This window comes from Myxine glutinosa, chromosome 4 (assembly GCF_964187855.1).
Source record: "Myxine glutinosa chromosome 4, kmMyxGlut1.1, whole genome shotgun sequence".
Taxonomy (NCBI): domain Eukaryota; kingdom Metazoa; phylum Chordata; class Myxini; order Myxiniformes; family Myxinidae; genus Myxine; species Myxine glutinosa.
In genome coordinates, this window is record NC_136264.1 from 21,646,150 (window position 1) to 21,668,464 (window position 22,315).

Genomic DNA, 22,315 nt, shown 5'->3' on the forward strand with positions numbered 1-22,315 from the left:
ATCTGTCGCCCATGTGTCCGACCTTTTAGCATGTTAATATACCAGCATATGTTTAACTATTCATGTCATTGGCTCGGTAATCGTGAGTGCGCAGCGCACAATGATCAAGCTTTCAATGCATCATCCCAAATGGCGTGGTAAAACATTCCCAATGCCCCATGGATTGTACGGACCATTAATCACATAGCAATAAAATAAAGTTAAGATGCCCCCAAATAACAGACCTGATTATGGAGGATTCCGAACAGCAGTGTTGTGAGATCCTGTGGGATCTTTTAGATAATGATAATTGCAGACAGAAAGCATCTCTTCTGAATAACTTTGCTGAAGCAAACTTGATAAGCAATAGGAAGTTTGACTTTATCCCTACCCAAAAAATAATTGCTGAAAACCTCACCTTGACATTTTCCTGCAGAAAGGTTTTCATATCCAGTGCGACATTCACACACGTACTTCCCAATTCCATTTACACACAACGTGCTGCTCGGATCACACTCGTTTGTGCTGCTGCTTTCACATTCATCAACATCGATGCAAACCAATCCATTGCCAGTAAATCCTTCCTTGCAGGCACAGTTATGGCCACCATCCGTATTGGAACAGGTTGCATTGGAATGACAATCATTGTTTCCGTTGCATTCATCCACATCTGTGAAACATGAAAGGAGATTTTTCAAAATAATAGCAGAACATTTTAATTTCCTGAATTTAGTTATTTTAACATGAATATGTTATTTAACAATACCAAGAATAAAGATGTTATTTTAACATTTCCTCGTGATATTATAAATGCAACAACCAGGATTTTCAACGATTGTGAAAAAAATTATTTTCAGGCTGACAGAATAGGTTGCTGAGAAACAATAGGGGACTTGCAATGACTCAGAATAGGGTAGTAAATTTCTTCTTCTTTAATGGCCACAATTATTCCCACATTTATGTGTGGTTGGCTGGGGGAAGATTGGTTCAAGTCATTCGCGAAATGACTGGCCAGGCCTGACGTTCAACAAACGTTACGGCAGGAATTTGGAATTTGTCCATGGTGTTTGCGATAGACACCGCGGGATCTTTAACATCCATCAACTAATGCCAGCAGATGGGACGCCCGGCTAACGTCCATCCAAGGGATAGCACACATATTGATGAATCACCCTGCCTGTGAAATACCAGGATGACAGTTTGTCGCTGGAACGAGATTTGGACACAGGCTAGACAGGTTAGAGGCAAGTGTATTGGAGTAGTAAGTATAACAAGGAATAATAGCTCGACACATGAGGTGGCCATTCGGACCATCATGTCTCTGCCACACCAACACCAGATTGATTAAATCCATCAACACAAATTCAACTAATTGGGAAAATGGGCGAGGAGTTGGAATGTGAAAGTTGTGGCAGGCGCAGTGATAATACAAAGGTATTAAAATTAAAATGGGATTTTTTTGTGTGTTTAATTTACTTATTTGGTTTTTCTTTGGGTGCGGGGTGGGTGAAAGTAGTTTTATCGTGAAGGATATACAACACCAACCACACACTATCCCTTGACGAGACCCTCTCATAGCCATCACACTCAGCACAGATGTACACAATCACCCAGCCATACGCAAATTATCTTCAAGTCCTGAAAATGTATCTGTACTCCTTTATCCCCATTGCTTCTGAGTACCAATCTAATTCCAATATAAAGCTATCTACTGTTTCTGCTGCCATTACCTTTCCAGGGAGACCATTCCATGCATTAACTGCTCTCTGAGTGACAGACCCTTGTCTTATTACGGTCTTAATTCGCCTTTTCTTTACTCTTAGGCTAATTCCCCTGGTACTATCACTGTCTGTTCTGCACGTATTTTGTCCACACAATTCCCTTCAATATCGAGAATATCTCCATCATATCCCCTCGTAATTGTATAATGTGTGTGATACATGAAATACAATATATATATATGTATGTACATATATCTATCTATAAATAAATATATATATATATATATACAGACTTGGCATTTAATATGGAATAATTTTTTTTTTCTTGACGGGTTTACTTTCTTAACTCAGTATATCAATCTGGTGAGTTTCTTTTACACTTTGGTGATTTATCTATCTATAATTCCAGCAATCTCTGTGTGTGTGTGTGTGTGTGTCTGTGTGTGTGTGTGTCTGTGTGTGTGTTTGTTTGTCTGTGACCGCTGTTTCTCGACAACCACGGGTCCGATATACTTTAAACTTGCCAGGTATATTGCTGGGGACCCGAGGATGTGCCTTTTCAAGGTTTTAAATTAATCGCAGAAGTAGTTACCGAGCTATGTCCAAAAAACGATTCAACCAATCAGAGAGCAGCGAGCTATCACGTGTGCCGAACGTGGCGAACAGACTCTGCCTCGGATGGCACATTTGAGAGCGTATTCATTTATTTCCCGTCGGCAAACTATGTTGGCGCTATGTTGGCGTTAAACGATGTTTTAAAACTAATTAAAACTAATTTGCGATTCTTTCGCTTTCCTGCGATATGCGACCTTCCGGAGCTCCTGTGAGAGCGTGCGCCATTACGGATAGTAATTCAATTAAAAACATAAAAACATTGTCCCAATTCAGTCAGAGCGAAGGGCGTTGTTTTAAGCGAAGAGCGTTTTATTTTTCCCCTAAAATTCAGTCGCCGGACGGTGAAAGCTTTTTTTGGGGGGCAGCTACTGGCAGCCACGTACGGCCAATCACAGGACACGTTGTTGTGTCGACGTGCCGTGTTGTTTTCCCTCGCGGTTTGGAATGTTTTTCCTTTTCATTTTTTTCCCTCTTCTCTTTCTCCTTTTCCTTGCGATTAAATTGCAAAAAGCCAAAATACGTTGGCGAAAATTGAATAATTGGGCATTAATAGATAGATAGATAGATATGCGATATGCGAACTTCCGGACAGTGAAGACGTCACTTCCGGCCTTACGAAAGTGCCGACTTACTGTCTCGATTGTATCTTCCCACTGTCTTAGCGTGACGCTAGATGTCACGCTATGAAGTGGCACGCTACGCCAAGTCTACGCTACGAGTCAAGCATGACTTTGCTCAAGCAAGCATCGAATTTTAGATATAGATATAGTACGGGCATGCCCTAGTTTGTTAAAAGAACCATGTCACTGATTGTCTGTTGCAGCAAGAAGTCAACAACAGGATTATATCACAGGTGGCGTGGCAAAATGTACGGACAGGTGCATTTGATGATTGGCTTCACAGTCGGGTATACAAGGGTTGTTGCGTTCTGTATTAGTGGAAAACAACTGCTGCACGTCTCCAAAAGTTATTGCCGCTTCCTCTGGAGATGGTCCGTCAACTCGACAATGCTGTTTGTCATGGAGTGGTGGCTTTCCGAAATTACGGCATGAAACAGCATGCTATTGCTCGGCAGTATGGCATCACTCAAGGTCAGGTGTCAAAGATCCTGAAACGAAATGTTCAGAGGGGTGTCCCTACTCCAATACCGAGGCCAGGACGTCCCCGCAGAACCACAAGGAGGGATGATCGCCAGCTGCACCGGTTAGTCCGCAATGGCCGTACCAAGTCAGCTAATCGCCTTAGGGCTGAGTGGCAGCAACTGAAAATGTGCCTGTATCCAGAAGGCTAGTCAACCAAGGACTGGTTCAAGCAGGCTATCGTGCCAGGCATCCCCTGAGAAAGCCACGCCTGACTAGACAACACCGCCAGCGCTGATTGCAGTGGGCCAGAGAGCACCGTTAATGGCAGCCAGGACACTGGAATCACGTGATCTTCAGTGAGGAGTCTAGATTTCTGGTCTATCGTCAAGATGGCCGCGTCCGAGTGCGCAGACAAGTGCATGAAGCCTACAACAAAGATTGTATAGTGCCAAGAGTCCAAGCTGGAGGTGGTGGGGTGACCGTTTGGGCTGCTGTTCATGCAGGGGGCAAAACTGACCTGGTTGTTCTGAATGGAAACCTGAACCAGTTCAAGTACAGAGCCATTCTGGAAGAAACATTGCTTCCATTTGCTCGTGCAGCCTTTCGAGGAAACTTTGTCTTCCAAGATGACAATGCACGGCCTCATCGTGCTCGCATGATCCATACTTTCTTGCTGACCGTGGTGTAGAGCATATGGAGTGGCCTGCCATGTCTCCGGATATGAATCCGACAGAGAACTTGTGGGCAGAATTAACGCGTCAAATCGACCACTTGGACCAGCAGCCGACCTCTGTGCGTGAATTGCAGCAGGCTATTGTCACTGCATGGCAAGCGATTCCTGTCCAAACCTTGGCAAATCTCGTGAACAGCATGCCTCAACGTGTACGTGCTCTCCTGAATGCTCGTGGGGGTTACACGAAGTACTGAACTGTAATTTTACTATCCGTAATCCCAGTCGTAATTTAACTTTTGTTTTTGTTAAAAAAGAATTTGGCTTATGTGCAAAATGAAGAGCTACTTCTGGAAAACGTACAGAAGTTTAACACAGTACTGTCCATGAATTGAGTTTGATATCAGTTTACATCACTTTCAAGGATCAATTTATTTGTTTTGAAATGTCAAATGTGTTTTTTGTTTCTTTTAAAGGTCACATTAACAAAATCTAGAATAATTTCAACATAATTCCAATGAACTTTTGGTTCTAAGGCATCTTGAAAAGTAAGTTCACCCCCACAAAAAAAAATTCCATATTAAATGCCAAGTCTGTATATATATATATATATATATATATATATATATATATATATATATATATATTGTTGTGGTTTTGAGAACCCACACTTGTAAATAAATATAACATCAATAAAGGTTAAAGGTAGCACCCCATAGGTAGGCCACAAGCAACACGTAGGTCACCATAGGACGTCAGTTATTTCTTAATATGTGTTAGATAAGGCCATCTTCCAATAGTTGAATCTGCGTTGCGTCAATCAAATAAGAGTAGGTCCCCACTCGTCCATTTTGCCAGCCTCCCCTCCAAGCGACGCCATTAAGCGCTAGCCATCGCCCTCGCCCTTTAAGGCCAGCGGCGTTTGCAACCTCGCTGGGCTTCTGCCCAAACCAGCCTTCGCTGCCCTTGAGCTTGCTCAACACCGCCATAAGCCATGAGGTGAGGGCCAGAAAAAGGGGCGGAACGCCAGGGAGGAGGTGTGGCCACGTCACCCAGCCATCAGGGCGGGGCTGGTAAGCGATAACCAGCCAACTAGGGCTGGAGTGATATCGTCTGACAGGGCGTGGTTGGGGTTTGCGGAGCGATCGCTGGCTTGACTTATAAAAGCCAGCGCACAAAGCCCTTTTACAGGACTAATGCGATTACCAAGCGAGGACTGCAAGGAATCGCGCTCGGTAAAAGGACTGATCATTGTGGAAAGCGCTGATGCGATTGTAAAGGACTAATGCGATTACCAAGCGAGGACTGCAAGGAAGTATGCTGATTACAGAACTGTGCACAGAGGAAGCTCATGTGCTTGATCAAAGAGGGCTCGCTCTATAGGTATTTCAAAGCAGGACATTGGAGAGGGGGTGCTTGGAGCGAGTAGTGCGCATACTACGGACGCAATATACCAGCCTTCCCCCGTCATTATAATTGTCTGTTCGCGTTACGATACGTGAAGAGCTGCCTGCCGGGTTTTTCGTCTGCTGGACCGGAGCCGGACTGGAGCCTGGACGCGCTGGTGACCATCAACCTGTTCATCTGCAATCCCCGTGTGAGTGTCTGTGTGTGAGACGGGCCCGTTTGTCCAGGGAATAAGTTAAGACTGCAATTAAGACTGCCCTGTGTACTTTTCCTTCCTCTTTCTTTCATGTACATTTCTTTTGTTTCCTCTTCTCTTGTACATTTGTAATAAATTGATCTGTTCTTCCTATTTTCCTGGTTTCCTCTAATCCGATCGCATCAGTCTTTTCTCTAATTGGGTAAGCGTGGCACGATTCGGAACTGCTACAATCGGGTCTAGTCACCTGTTAACAGCTCGGGTCGCGGATTGCTATCCGCTCGGCAATATTCCATCCATATCCGTGATTCGAGCGGGAGTTATTCCCTCGTTTCCGGTCGGCGTTAGTACTGAGGTAGTAGCGAATCCCTAGGCCTAACAAACCCGACCTAACGCCACGCCGAGAAGGACGTTATAACTTCCAGGACTCCCGTCGGCCAGATAAAAGGACAAGGGGATTAACCCCCATCCCCCCCCCCCCCCTTGATAAGGGGAGAGCCGACGTTTGGAGATCCGCAACAATATATATATCTATATATATATATATATATATATATATATATATATATATATATATATATATATATATATATATATATATATATATATATATATAACACACACACACACACACACACACACACACAAAATACAGACTTGGCATTTAATATGGAATTTTTTTTTTTCTTGACTTGGGTTTACTTTCCTGACTCAATATATCAATCTGGTGAGTTTCTTTTACACTTTGGTGATTTATTTGTTAAAAGAACCATGCCACTGATTGTCTGTCGCAGCAAGAAGTCAACAACAGGATTATATCACAGGTGGCGTGGCAAAATGTACGGACAGGTGCATTTGATGATTGGCTTCACAGTCGGGTATACAAGGGTTGTTGCGTTCTGTATTAGTGGAAAACAACTGCTGCACGTCTCCAAAAGTTATTGCCGCTTCCTCTGGAGATGGTCCGTGACCGTTTGGGGTGCTTTTCATGCAGGGGGCAAAACTGACCTGGTTGTTCTGAATGGAATCCTGAACCAGTTCAAGTACAGGGCCATTCTGGAAGAAACATTGCTTCCATTTGCTCGTGCAGCCTTTCGAGGAAACTTTGTCTTCCAAGATGACAATGCATGGCCTCATCGTGCTCGCATGATCCAACACTTTCTTGCTGACCATGGTGTAGAGCATATGGAGTGGCCTACCATGTCCCCGGATATGAATCCGATAGAGAACTTGTGGACAGAATTAACGCGTCAAATCGACCACTTGGACCAGCAGCCGACCTCTGTGCGTGAATTGCAGCAGGCTATTGTCACTGCATGGCAAGAGATTCCTGTCCAAACCTTGGCAAATCTCGTGAACCGCATGCCTCAACGTGTACGTGCTCTCCTGAATGCTCGTGGGGGTTACACGAAGTACTGAACAGTAATTTTACTGTCCGTAATCCCAGTCGTAATTTAACTTTTGTTTTTGTTGAATTTTTTTTTGTATAATGTGCAAAATAAAGAGATACTTCTGGAAAACGTACAGAAGTTTAACACAGTACTGTCCATGAATTGAGTTCGATATCAGTTTACATCACTTTCAAGGATCAATTTATTTGTTTCGAAATGTCAAATGTGGTTTTTGTTTCTTTTAAAGGTCACATTAACAAAATCTAGAATAATTTCAACATAATTGCAATGAACTTTTGGTTCTAAGACATCTTGAAAAGTACGTTCACCCCCACAAAAAAATATTCCATATTAAATGCCAAGTCTGTATATAGGAATGTATTTTCTGTTATCAAAGTATTGAAGGAGATTTATTATAATGCAAAATTATGAATGAAGCAATGAGATGAAGGCAAAGGACAGAAGTGATATAAAAGTGCAATAAAGCTAATGTAACACAGTGACCAATTTACCAAAATAAATATGAGAAGCAAATGCCAAATAAAATAAATACAGAATGGTTTGAAGGTTGTAAGATCAGGTTTTAACTAAACTAACACAGACCTATCTCAAAATAATTAACTACAACCAATCCTCGGGTAGCTTCGGGGAACATCAACTCGGTTGAAGGCCGCATTTTAAAGCTTTAGTCTTAGTATAGTGTTTGTACTGACAGTGAGAATTTCGCACAGATTAAAGCACAATAGCATGAATACATATTATTTCAAGACCTAATCATTAAATGTGCTCGGGTAATTTGATGTATGACAGGGAATTTGATGTATGTTTATTTTATAAAAAGCTGAGATGCGAATTAGAGAAGAACTTACCCACACAGGGATCTCCTTCGTAGCCTCTCTCACATGAGCAATTATGTGAACCGATCACGTTCAGGCATATTGAGTGATTTCCACAGACCTTTTGAGTTGTACATTCATCAATATCTGATATGAATGAAATTCAGAACAAAAATATTAAACTCATATCATCATATTGTCCCAAAGAAAATCATCATCAACAACAAAACATGAAGAAATGTCCTCAGACAGAATGGAATGATGAAACAATACAAAACCATCTCAGACAATACCATCTGTCCCATAAAATCTGTTGCAATAAAAAACGATTATTGAGAGAAATTATTAAATCTCTCTTGTATAATAAATTATTAATTAATTCAATCTGCACAGCAGTCTTTCCATGGGATAAGTCATTCAGGGTAAACAGCTCCCAACTATGAGTAACAGATTAATATGAAAATAAAACAATTCAGCACAGGAATCAAACCAACACACCTTGGCAGGAAATATCACCGTTTCCAACAAACCCTTCCCGGCAGATGCAGTTGTAGGTTCCATTCAGATTGATGCACTTGGCATTTTTCACGCACGCAGTTGAATTGTCACATTCATTAATATCTGTTGGAAAAAGGAAACGAGTTTATAAAGCAGCCATATATTTTCAGACTTGGAGTGAATTAAATGTTGTAGCCACAGAAGCTGAACGTTGTTCGAGGAGTTGATAGCAGTAATTCTGGAAATCCGGATCACGATCTCACATGCACATTCAGATGAGGATATTTTGCCCCTGAATTCAACAATTAATCTTTGTTTATAAATGAACATATTGATTGTTTCATTTTGGATGTATTAGGGTTCAATTAAGGTGGTATAATTCCACAGTCTTACAATTTGACTCCATAGAAAATTGTCAGTATGTTATTCTATCACATTATTTCAGATGTACATCAGTTTGACTCATTTATTCACCAACTGTTTTGAATCACTCGATTAACGTGTGCTGGAGGATCAATCCCGATTTGTGTCTTTTGCATCTGAGGATCTCATTTAACCTCACCCATTACCTTTATGACAGTCAATATGTGAATTCACATGCAGATCTACTTTCATATAGATCGTTCACTCTCGATTATAATATAATCTATACACCCTGGCGAGGCACTGCCATTGATTCAATGTTCCGTCTTGTTGCTGTTGAAAAAGCCTTTAGGCCAAGGGCCACTCGTCTCTATCATTCAGTATTGTGACCATCATCGAGTAACTACTCAAATGGATAGATATATTGCAGCTGAATTGTTGCTGAATCTATAATGACTGGTTGTAACTTTGACAATCCTGTCGGAATTTGGTGGAGTCAAAAAAGCACCTTTTTGACATTTTGCCTATTCATGTGAATTTTCTGTTCCGTAACGCTTACCCAATGAAACTCATTCCAGACATAGACGCTGTTACTTAGTTCCAGTAGATAAAGTTTCATGATGCTGACATGATTAGTGGCTGAGATATAGGTAATGACAACAGGTGATTTTCTTTAATTTATCTCATGTTTCATTGCATTTTAGTAGAAGTAGCAAAGCTGCCACTCCACGAATGTTGTTCCTCTGGATATGAAACTTCATTATCTTGGAGACATAAACATCGAGTTCATGCACAGTGGCTATAGAAAGTCTACAACCCCTTTCAAAATTTTCACCTTTTGTTGCCTAAAAGCCGAAATTAAATTGCATTAAATCAGACTTTTTCCACCTTTATTTACACATTGTCACCCAACGTTTTCCAAGTGAAAAGCAACTTCTACTAATTGCAGAAAATTAATTAAAAATACAAAACTAGACCATCTTCGTTGGATCAGTGTCCATCCCCCTGAGTTAATACTTGGTGGAAGTGCATTTGACAGCAATTACAACTGTGGGTCTGTTTGGATAGGTCTCTACCAACTTTGCACACCTTGATTGGGCAATATTTGCCCATTATTCTGTACAAATACACTGGTCAAGCTCATAGAAGTGGTGTGGAAAGTGTTGATGGACAGCAATTTTCAAGTCAGGCCACAGATTTTTAATTGGATTTAGGTCGGGACTCTGACTGGGCCACTCAAGGACATTTATCTTTTTGTTCCTTAGCCATTTCAGTGTAGCTATGGCTGTGTGCTTCAGGTCGTTGTCATGCTGAAAGTTGAACTTCCGTCCCAATTTCAGCTTTCTTGCAGAGGACAGCAGGTTTTCCTCTTGGATTTTTCTGTATTTTGCTCCATCCATTTTCCCTTCCATCCCAAAAAGTGCCCCAGTCCCTGCTGATGAGAAACATCCCCATAATATGATGCTGCCACCACCATACTTCACAGTAGGGATGGTGTTCTTTGGGCAATGTGCAGTGTTGGGTTTGCGCCAAATGTAATGTTCTGCATTTAGCCCAAAAGGTTCCATCTTTGTTTCATCAGACCACAAAACGTTTTTCCACATGGCCTCAGAATCTCGAGTGGTTTTTTCCATACCTCAAACGGGACTCAAGGTGGGCATTTTTGAGTAATGGCTTCCTTCTTGCCACCCTACCAAACAAGCCAGACTTGTGGAGTGCTTGGAATATTTTTGTCACATGCACATAGTGACCAGTCTTTGCCATTAAGGCCTGTAGCTCTTTAAAAGTTGCCATTGGCCTCTAGGTGGCCTCTCTTATCAGTCTCCTCCTTGCTTGGTCATCCAGTTTGGTGGGACGGCCTGATCTAGGCAGGGTCTTCGTGGTACCATATGCCTTCCACTTCCTAACGATTGGCTTGACTGTGCTCCAAGGGATATTTAAGGCCTTTGAAATATTTTTTACACCCATCCCTAGATCTGTGCTTTTCCACAACTTTTAAAAGTTCCTTGGTGCTCATGGTTGAGTCTTTGCTGTGAAATGCACTACCCAGCAGAGGAAACCCACAGGAACAGCTGATTTTATTCTGAAATAATCAGAATCACGACAATTTAACACAAGTAGAGGCCAATTAACTTGGTGTGTGATTTTGAGGGTTATTGGTTACACCTGAGCTAATTTACAATTGCTATTATAAGGGGGGTAGACACTTATCCAACCAAGATATTCTCGTTTTGTATTTTTAATTAATCTTCTGAAATTTGTCTAATTTGTTTTTCACTTGGAAATTGTAGGTTATGATGTGTAAATAAAGGTGGAAAAAGTCTGATTTCATGCAATTTAATTCCAGGCTATAAGGGCGACAAATGGTGAAAAGTTTGAAAGGGTGTGTAGACTTTCTATAGGCACTGTACAGCAATACCCCGGCCTACGTCATTAATTGGTTCCATAAGCCGTGACGTAACTCGGTTTTTGACGTAAACTGGGCGTAATGCCTTAAAAATGCTTTAAAATGAAGACAAACACCGTAAAACTAGAGTAAATAACTCGCAAAAGTATATAACTATCGCTAAACCTTAAAGAACACTAAAAACACATTTTAGTCATATTTTTTAATGAGTAATGAACACAATTAATAAATGAATTTGTAAAGAATAATAAATAAAATTAATAAAATTATGTTATTCACCTTAAATTTGGCGTCTCTTCTGAACACAAAAAACACATTTTAGCCATATTTTTAAAAGAGTAATGAACACTATATGCGGGGCTTCTTCGGCGACTCATCAAAACTAGCAGAGGCCTTGCGTTTCTCGACATTAAGTAGGAACTGATCCAAAGTCCCTTGAATTGTGCGCTTCTTCTCAGGTAAGATGGTCCTATACGGGAGAAAAAGGTCACTGGTGCCATTCATCATTTTTGCAAAACGCTTGGCGTTTGGGTCTTGTGCCTCAAATATTGGAAGACACTTGGAGAGGTGATGAAAACCTTTCTGCATTTCGGCTACGGTGAATTTCCTTGGCTCTGGTTCTGGAAGCTCATCCTCTTTGCGGCGCTCTTCCTTCAACACCATTAAGTCCTCATTAGTTAAAGGCTGCTTGTGTGCCACGATCAAACCGTCGAAATCCTCCTCCTCCAACTCCATCTCCAGGTCAGCGCTGAGGGAAACCAAGTTTTTAGACACAGCCTTGACTGGCGCATCAAACCCCGTGAAATCATTAACAAGGTGGGGGTACAAACGCTTCCACACCCCATTTATCGCCGACTGCGTAACCTCCAACCATGCAGCATTGATGTTAAGCACTGCCTGGTAGATGTTATAGTTTTTCCAAAACTGCCGGATGTTGATGCCTTCCTCCTCCGACGTTGCATCAACAGCCTGACGAAGAGTGCGGCGGAGATAGTAGCGCTTTTTAAGCGCTATCACACCCTGGTCCATAGGCTGGATGAGCGATGTGGTGTTGGGTGGCAAGTACACCACCTTCACATTGGGGTCGAAATCACTGAGGTTAGTGGGATGGCCAGGTGCATTGTCCAAAATCAGCAGCAATTTAAATTGATTTTTCTTCTCTCGACAATAGCTCTTGACAGCCGGGATGAAATGATTGATGAACCATTCTTCAAAAATTATGACGGTTACCCATGCCTTCATATTATTCATCCAAATGATGGGAAGAGACGCTTTCGGGATGTTCTTAAGTGCCCGGGGGTTCGCCGCATGATACACCAAGAGCGGCTTCAGCTTGAAGTCGCCGGTGCAATTACCCCCAAGCATTAGTGTTAGCCGCTCCTTCGCGACTTTGTAGCGTGGCATGGTCTTCTCCTCCTTCGAGATAAAGGATCTGTCGGGCATCCTCTTCCAAAAAAGGCCCGCTTTGTCGATGTTGAAGATCTGCTCAGGCAAGAATCCCTCGTCCTCAATGATCTTCTTCAATGTGGCAGGAAATTCCTCGGCGGCTACGGTGTCGGCAGCTGTGGCTTCGCCCTGAATCTTGACATTGTGCAAGCTGAAGCGTCGTTTAAAGCATGCAAACCATCCAGAGCTTGCAACGAAGGTTGTGTCCGTATCCTCCGGGTACTTCTTCAGAAGATCCTGAAACAAAGACTTCGCCTTCTCCTGTATCAGCAGCTGGCTCGTTGGTATGCGTTCATGGGTCTGGCGTTCGATCCACAACGAAAGGAGTCTCTCCATCTCGTCTAAAATCTGACCCCTCTTCACATTCATGGCAGCAGTCTTCGCCGACGGCGCTTTTTCAGTGACGTATGCGAGAATACGTTTCCTATCATGAATGATGGTCGATACCGTCGACCGTGTCAGCCCTAAGGCATGTGCTATTACCGACACTTTTTCACCTTTTTCATACCTTTTAATCAGATTTAACTTATCTTCCATCGTAACCACATTACGCTTGGAAACACAAGCACTATCCTTCTTAGGACCCATGGCTAACACAGACACAGTAAAGGAATAATCACAAAAATAACAGCGAAAGGCAAAGCAAGCACCCGACTGCAGCACAGGACAAAATGCATATGGCGTCGCCTTTGTTTTGAATGAGAACCAGCAGCTACGCGTAGGTATACTGTACGTACATTAAAAAAATATTTTTAATGTGCCTTTTATTGTATTTTAAATTGTTTTTTAGCTTCTTTTATTGTTAATTTTTATGTACTATTTTATTTATTTTAAATATATTTTTAAGGAAAAATTAATTTTTTTCACGTCCTCCTATTATGATGTAGGAGTGACGTAAAGTCGCACATAATGACGTTCGCTGAACTGAAATTTACTCTAGAAGAGTGGCGTAAAGTCGGATTTGATGTAGGTCGAAATGGCGTAAAATGGGGTTTTGCTGTAAATTCCAAATTTGAGTAGTTCCTTGATCATAGTCACAAAATTCGATTTTCGGCTGCCCTTTGCCCTGTGGGCCCACTGTGCCCGTTCTTGATTTAACAAGTAATGCAAGAAGCTCAATTGGAAAGGAAGCCAACGTAAACTGGACACTGCTCCTTTCCGATTCCATCTCCAGGCACTGCATGACGTCATCGATGGGGACTGAAGGGGGCAGGCAATGGCGTGCACCAAAAGGGAGTACACAGTTTTCACTCCGTTTTCTTTCTTGTTTATTTGTCCAGGCGATATCTCAGCCATCCTTTGAGAATGGAAGCTGAAATTTGGGCAAAATACTGAGTATGTGCTTTGGCTAAAACAGTGCGCCAAAAGGGAGTACTCGATGTTCACTCCGTTTTCTTTCTTGTTTGTTTGTCCGGGCGATATCTCAGCCATTCTTTGAGCTAAGATCCAATTTGGGCATAATAGAGAGCACGTGCTTTGGCTGTAAAGAGTATTTTTGATTTTTTCATTTATTGATTAATCAATTAATTGATTACTTATTAAATTATTATATAATTTACTTAATTAATTTTCAAAAAGTTTGATTCAGATGAAACACTGGTGGTTGAGGTATGCTATTAGCCAATTGATAAAGCAATTAATTATTTTACGATTATAATTTATTTATTTTTATTACACAATTAATCAATCAATTATTGTGCACCGCTCCCTCCCAATTCCGTCTCTATGTGCTGCACTGCAGCATTGCCGGGCGCCGAAGGCATCCCGGCAATGTCGCGTGCTGGAGGATATGTTATTTATTTATTTGGCAATGGGGCGGTGTGCTTTGAATGTAGCTCTACTTGTCTCTTTTAAATTTCCCAGCAAATATATTATCTAGAAATTAGAGGATCAAAGTTTTAAGACTAGAGCTCTCTCTAATGATCAACATTGTATTTGGCAGCCAAAAATTGTTTTCTTTTTTGTGTTACGCATGATGATGGTTCAAAACCACCAACTCAACACTTTTGGTTATCAATGCAGATTCATATTCATCGATGATTAATTATAATTTGTCGTTATAGCACCGGTAAGAACACCCATGGCATGATTCTTGCTTTAATTGATGTGCTGAACATCAACATGGCCACAAGTGAGATAAAGAGAGTGGAACAGTCACCGTTTTTGTAATTATACAGACATGGTTAGTGATGAGTATAAACAAATGCCCAGGTGAAATTTGAACCTAATGAAATCGCTCCTCCTGTGACACACATTAAAACTGTCAAACCAACATTCATATGAAAAATATTATGCACCATTCATCCAACTAACCATATCTTTTAAAACTGCAATGTACCATCTCCTCCATTCAGAAAGCAATTGCCTACCTTCACATTTTGTGAGGTCAGATGCTGAAACGATGTAGCCAGAATTGCAGCTGCAGTTGTAACCACCAAAAGTGTTGGTGCAATTATGCTCACATGTGTTGTTCTTGCAATTATCATCATCTGTAGGATCATAACAAAAAAATCCTTTCTTTGTGATTTATTTCTCATATTGCATGGCATAAACATTGCTGCTATGGAAGTGGAAATATTGGAGCGATTACGTTTTCGTGCTGAGCGACCTGAAGATGTGTTCGGAGATTTTTTATTTCACCGATTGGGCACAAGACACATGGAAATTTCAACATCGTTAACCACGTGAAACCCAGCGAATGCTTACATCAGGAGAAAATCGTTTTCAGGGTAATCAGAACTGAAGAGAAGTACGCATCAAAACATACTTTATTATAAAGGAAGGTTTACGAACCTGGTATAAACAAGACGTAGTATAGAGGTAGAAATAGGCACTTTGTTGATACAAGTACCAAAGTTAATAGTGCTAACAGAACGAAACTTTTGCAATTTGGCGTGCATGATGCACTTGCACAATCTACTTTTCTTACACAAAGAGACTGCGGCCAAGCACGCTTGGGCATACAGGGACCACGTATGATCGTGAGGCGAGGCAACACACATGCAGATAATATTTCTTGGGGATGATGGTGTACAGAAAACCACACGTGTGTGCACTGTTAGCAGTAGCATTGTATGGAACCAATGAAATACGAATTGCAAAATCCAACAGGAAATTACAGTAAAGCAATTCAAATCAACAGTTAATTGAATGTAGAGATGAATAAATTCATCATGTAAGAAAATCCGGAAATTGTCACTTGAACACCTGTTTTATCTAAGCTTGCGCGTTGTCCTTGCCGTCCTCCCAGCCGTGACAATTGAAGTTCCTTTCGGGAAACATCAAAAAACTCAATCCATCCGAAAAAAACCACGAAGAATAACCTTTCTACTCTACCGTGTTCAATTCTAAAGGGTTCTAAAGGGTAACTTTAATGGGTGCTAAAGGGTAATTCGAAAGGGTTTTAAAGGGTAATTATGAAGGGTTCTCAAGGGTAAATCTAAAGGGTTCTAATGTGTCAGCATCTGGAACTCCTGGAACTTGCATGGATTGCACACATAATGTCAAATTGCATCACTTCCTTCTGACACAGGTGCGATTTTTTTGGAAGAAGAGGGAGGCACACCACCTCAGGACTTGATAGCTATGAACCCAAACCTAACCTCAAAATTACTGAAACTCATTATCTCACATTGAATGAGTATGAATAATCGTTTTAAGGCCATTTTCCTGGCGAGAATGGGGGTTAGCCTTGCGGGCCCCATGACAATCATGGTTCCCTGTTTGAGGCAATGTTTTATGGCCGGATGCCCTTCATGATGCAAACCCTTAGTCGCCTCTTACGATGCGCAGGGATACGGTGTACCTATTCTAAATCATTACCTCACATTCGAGAAACTAAAAGTAAGGTTAAGCAATTGATTAACTTTGTCTGTCGTCTTTTTTTTATGTTGAAGGCTTTATATAGTCCTCGAGGCCAGGCCTTAAATAAAAGAGCTGCATTGATATAAAAGTGTAGAAAGAGAGAATAGTCCAAGAGTTTTTGAGGAAGTAAAAAAGCCACCTTTTTGAAAAGGTGAAGATCTTAAGTGTTTGGAAATACATGAGAAGGTAAAGAGTTGCAGAGTTTGGCAGTGGAGGGGAACAAACAAACATCATAACAGCCCACCTTTGAGTTGCCAATGGCCACACAATAAATTATACAAATGTCACTTTATGATCGAAGAACAACGTAATTTCAATTGAATGTTATAATTTGAACATGAATTAGAACATGAATTAGAACATGAACCTGCAGGTTAACAATACTTTGTCTCTGAATTCATCCCGATCGCATATTCACAGAGAAGAGTGAAATTTTTTCCCTATTTATCTGCTTGAATGACACCAAATTAAAAATCATTCCAAACAGGAAACCTACTGTTTTTAAGGATGTCATGAAGGACACAAATAACAGGTATGAAGAACTAAAGCAATGTGTTAAATAAGGTGGTGTAAAAGACACTGCATTAACAGCAGTAAACATCTGAAAAAGTTATTTTCTGCACCCTTTAAAATCTTTATACTGTATTTTATTTCAATTGAATTATATACTTGAATACACCTTAGAATACAAATTGCCTTCTTGGCACTTTCAAAAACCTTCCGTTTAGCAGTACTTTGGCAAAATTTTACATTATTTAACAGTATGTTGACCAATCAAATTTGCTGCCCGCTGACCCCACCCATGTCCTTCTTCTCTCAAGATTGCGTGGGGTAAGGTGCTCTATGAACCCTTTAGTTGGAATCAGTACCTTTGCAGACTTATGGACCATTTCCTTGGAAGCCATGACAGAGAACAAAGTTACAAAAGCACCGTACAGTGTGCTTCAAGGGAAACACATAAGATCACAGCCGGACCATGAACATAAATTGTAGCAAGGGTTCTATGGCTTATTATAATCATTGATGATTTCTTTTTTTATCAGATCATTGGGTAACCTTTGATATGACAGAGTTTCTATTGTGGAAAGTGGAAGTTTTTGGTCAGTTTAACTTGCAACCACGTCCAAGATAGTGTCCCAAAGAGCAAATCAGTTGTCCTTGGATGGCTTGTTTGTTAAAATGACCAATGTAATACAATACGGTAATAACAATACGATAACAATATTCCAGTTGTTTAAACTACAGTAACACTTTCTTGTTCTTTGATTAATGAGAGTAAAAAGGCAATTTGTGGCAAAAGTGTGCATAATAATTTATTTTTTGAGGAAATGCACTTTGTTCGAAGTAAGATAATTAACGATTGCATTATTTAAACCGGAGAATGTATCCAGTTAAGTGGCATGTTGGTTGTGCTGAAACATTCACATATAAGAAACATGACAACTACACAAGATATATATATATATATATATATATATATATATATATATATATATATATATATATATATATATATATATATATATATATATATATCCAAATATATGTGCAGTTCTCCAGCTTTCAATGAGCGCAAGTAATGACGTCACTGCCATGTACATACGCTCTGCCTGTCAAGCTCTCAAGAGAACCCTCATTACTTGCGCTCATTGAAAGCTGGAGAACTGCACATATATTTGGATTGGTTTGCTCCCGGCTGCATCCAGGGGATTCCATATAATGAGTGGATACCAGAGGTAATGTGCCATGTGGCAGATGGCACTTATCACTCCCATTAAGGTACAGCATAGCTGGATGGGATACCTTAATGGCGGTTCACCACTGATGGTATGAAATCGCATTGTGACTGATATATATATATATATATATATATATATATATATATATATATATATATATATATATATATATATATATATATATATATATATATATATATATATATATATATATATATATATATATATATATATATATATATTTATATATATATATATATATATATTTGCCAGGTGTGTACAACATCAGATTGTTTAAATTGCACCAGCAAATCTTACCAAAGCACTTGCTGCCATTCCCAACAAGCCCGGGTGGGCACGAGCTACAGTTGAAGCCCAATAAGGGAGCTTTGAAGTCTGTACAGTTGACTCCAGGAAAGCATGGGTTGCTTGCACAAGAGTCGATGTCTTCACTGCAGGTTGAGCCAGTGTAGCCTTGAGTGCAATTGCAAGACGCAACCTGCAGACAAGGAAATAGATGTTTGTAGCCGCCAGTGAGGTATACATTTATGCAAAAAAATGGTTCACAAACACAGTAAAAACCTCTTTCTATGGACAACCAGGAAAGGCTAGGGGGGGATGTGTGTACACAAACACATACACACGACATTCAGACATTGAACATTATATATTTGGACTTATCAATAAGAACAAGCTCTGCCTACACATCCAACCTGTCCACCAAATTTCATCCAAATCTGTCTAACTTTTTGAGATATCCTGATCACAGGCAAACAGACAGACGGGGTGAAAACATAAGCTCCGTCCACCTTCGGTGGTGGAGGTAACAAAGACAGTACATGACAGACAAATAAACAGGGTAATATTAAACCAAGAAGCTCTTCAGGCTTTGGGCAGACTGACAAACAGATGCTGCTACTCACGATAATAGCCCCCTGTAGGACAGTTAGTGCACAAGTATGAGAAGATTTTACTCCACACCTTTGGTCCAATTCCATGGAGGGAGCATCCATCATCCATGTGTAAACATGTAATTATTCATGGATGAACATCATCAGCATGGAGCAGTCAGCCCACACTTAGCTGGAAGAGTGAGATATATCACTACAGCCGGACTTTTTTTTCACCGTCACAACACTTGCGAGCTTCAATTGAGGGGAAGCATCACAAGGAAGCTGAGACCCAGGCGGTTAGGCCTGGACTTTTATGGTTGTTGTGGTTTTTGAGTCACCAGTAAATCCCAATTCATCCACCCAATCATGCTTCACTTTGAAATTGATGTGTAATTATCATGGCTGCCTGGCTAGGTCTGTTTATGTGAGCAACAAGTTGGGTGATGTGTGTCAGGTACATCCTGTTGGTCACGATCCATATGGCAATAGTCGATGTGGCACATGTTTATTGATCCCGTAACATTTAAAGAGTTTATATTTGATCAACAGGTGTACAGAATTTGATTTCCGATCAAAAATAATGAGCTCCGTACTCAGATAGGAGTACAGAGCAGGAAAACCTAATTTACAATCAATGTGATCATTTTGTGGAAAAGAACATAGGTTTTCCAAATACAACAACAACATGCATTTTAAGGCCATTTTCCCTGCTAGAGCGGGGGTTAGCCTTGCGGTCCCCATGACAATCTTGAAGACAATCTTGAAGACAATCTTGAAGATCTTGAACAATCTTGAACAAAATAGGTTTTCCAAATAAAAACCAAAAATGTTTCTGGGATGTTATATTTTTCAATATATTTCTGGGTTTCTGATGTTTCTGGGTTTTTAAGGCCATTTTCCCTGCTAGAACGGGGGTTAGCCTTGCGGTCCCTATGACAATCTTGAAGACAATCTTGAAGATCTTCTTGAACAATCTTGAACAAAATAGGTTTTCCAAATAAAAACCAAAAATGTTTCTGGGATGTTGTATTTTTCAATATGTTTCTGGGTTTCTGATGTTTCTGGGTTTTTAAGGCCATTTTCCCTGCTAGAACGGGGGTTAGCCTTGCGGTCCCTATGACAATCTTGAAGACAATCTTGAAGATCTTCTTGAACAATCTTGAACAAAATAGGTTTTCCAAATAAAAACCAAAAATGTTTCTGGGATGTTATATTTTTCAATGAGAACTTGTTTAATCAGTGATTACAAAAGACAAATGGCTGCCAATCAATGGAATACTGCTCTCCCCTCTGGGCTGGTGCTCCTGCCTCACACCTAGCTCGTCTTCACGCTGTTGAAACCAAAGCATTCAGAATCATTGGAATCTCCCATGATGAAGCTACCTCCGAGGGCCTTTCACTTACTCACCGCAGGCAGGTTGGTGGTCTTTCTGTCTTCTACCGACTCCGCTCCGGCCTTGCTCCTCCAGCTCTCTCTGGGCTCTGTCCCCCAAATATTCCCAAAGGTCGCACAAGATCTGCCAGCAACCCTCTTATGGTTAAACTGCCAAAATCAAGACTCTCTGCTCACCTTCACTCTTTCATTCCTCTTTACTCCCGCCTCTGGAACAAACTCCCCCACTCCCTTCAATCCCACTCCTCCCTCCAGGTCTTTAAAACAGCTGTTCACCACCATCTCTTATCTTCCCCCATCCAAAACCTTGATCTGTTCTACCCCCGCTAATTTCACCCCAAATCCTCTTTTTTGAAATACCAACTTCTTTCCTGAAAGTCCTTGGTGTCCTTGTGTTTATACTTTTCCCACCCCCCCCCCCCCTTCCCATGCCGCCTCCCCCCCAAGCGCTCTCCCTCCCACACATTCCCGATGTCCCTCACAAATGTTGTGCTTTTGTGCTTCCCCTTCTCTCCCCATCTTGTCTCCCACTCCCCTTTTTATACACTTTGTTTGTTTGTCTGTTTGATTTGTTTGTGTGATAAATGTTAGCTCTTTCACGAGCCTCGATTATGTATGCAAAAAAAAAACCAAAAAAAAAAAACCCTAGGTAATTCAAAACAGAAATCAGACATGCCTTGAATGTGCTGTTGCTATCTCCAGTTTCCAATGAAGATTCGTGTTCATAGTCACAAGTTCCGTTGTTCATACAGCCACACACAACGAGACTGAGAGCAAGCTGTCCAGTGACATTGTCTTTATTTGTAGCGAGTATGATGGCAAATGTGGGATCCACCGATGTGGGACGCCATGTCAACAAGCCATTCGCTGAGGTAGGAACAAAATTGTAACAGTGGAGTGTGAAAAAACAAAAGATCAATAAATTCACAACAGAAATATTCTCAAGCCAAACAAAGGCAGTTTTCCATGGATATCTGCCAATAGATCTTTCATACAACACTCAGAACTTACCATCGCATAAAAAGAACATCTCAAAGAACAAGTCTTGTATATGTGTTATAACAAGAAATTTACCGAAATATTTTCAGGATTTTTACCATAATTTTGACTTTTTGAAAGAAAAAAATTATCCTTATTTCTATTCTCTTATACTTCTGAGCATGGCAAACCATGGCGTGATTCAGACACCATTCAGAGGACCACAAACATACATCAATAGGAAGTTCAGTCATGCAAACAAACTCCTGGCTGTCCTATTATCAGACATGATCTTTCTTGGGCAAACCACATTTCCAAGCTGCCCTCCAAAACCATCCTGGGCATTCTGGGCACTGGGCATCCTCCATCGTGCAAAGTCCTTCTTTGGCACACCTGAACTTCTAATCATCGACAGGGTCTTCATCCGCTGCTTGATGGAGTAATGCTCTCCCCTCTGGGCTGGCTTCCCTGCTTCACATCTTGCTCAGCTTAAGGCCGTGGAAACCAAGGCCTCAAAGATAATTGGAATCTCCTGCGCTGAAGCTGAGTCAATGGATCTATCAGTATGCCATCGCAAACAGGTTGGTGGTATCTCTGTCTCCTACTGCCTCCTTTCTGGTCTTGCACCCTCCGCTTTTTCCATGCTTTGCCCCACCTCCCCCATAGTTTCTGCAGGGCTCACACAGTCCACTCTCAACAACCTTCTGGTGAACCTATTTAAATCCAGGATCAGTGCTCACCTCCACTCATTTGTTCCTCTTTTTTCCTGCCTCTGGAATCAACTTCCACATCCTCTTCAATCTCATTCTTCCCTCCAGGTCTACAAGACAGCTGTTC

At 41.0% G+C, this 22,315-nt stretch overlaps 1 protein-coding gene across 1 annotated transcript in view; it reads right to left on the minus strand.

Moving 5' to 3' along the window:
- LOC137425813 (uncharacterized) overlaps nt 1–22,315 on the minus strand; it is a 173,689-nt gene that overhangs the window by 60,216 nt on the left and 91,158 nt on the right. The window contains exons 29-34 of the mRNA XM_078775191.1: nt 21,177–21,367; nt 18,533–18,713; nt 14,981–15,100; nt 8,396–8,518; nt 7,931–8,044; nt 398–649 (exon numbers count right to left, since the gene is read on the minus strand). Of these exons, the coding sequence (XP_078631317.1) occupies nt 398–649; nt 7,931–8,044; nt 8,396–8,518; nt 14,981–15,100; nt 18,533–18,713; nt 21,177–21,367 (981 nt within the window). The remainder of the gene's footprint in view (nt 1–397; nt 650–7,930; nt 8,045–8,395; nt 8,519–14,980; nt 15,101–18,532; nt 18,714–21,176; nt 21,368–22,315) is intronic.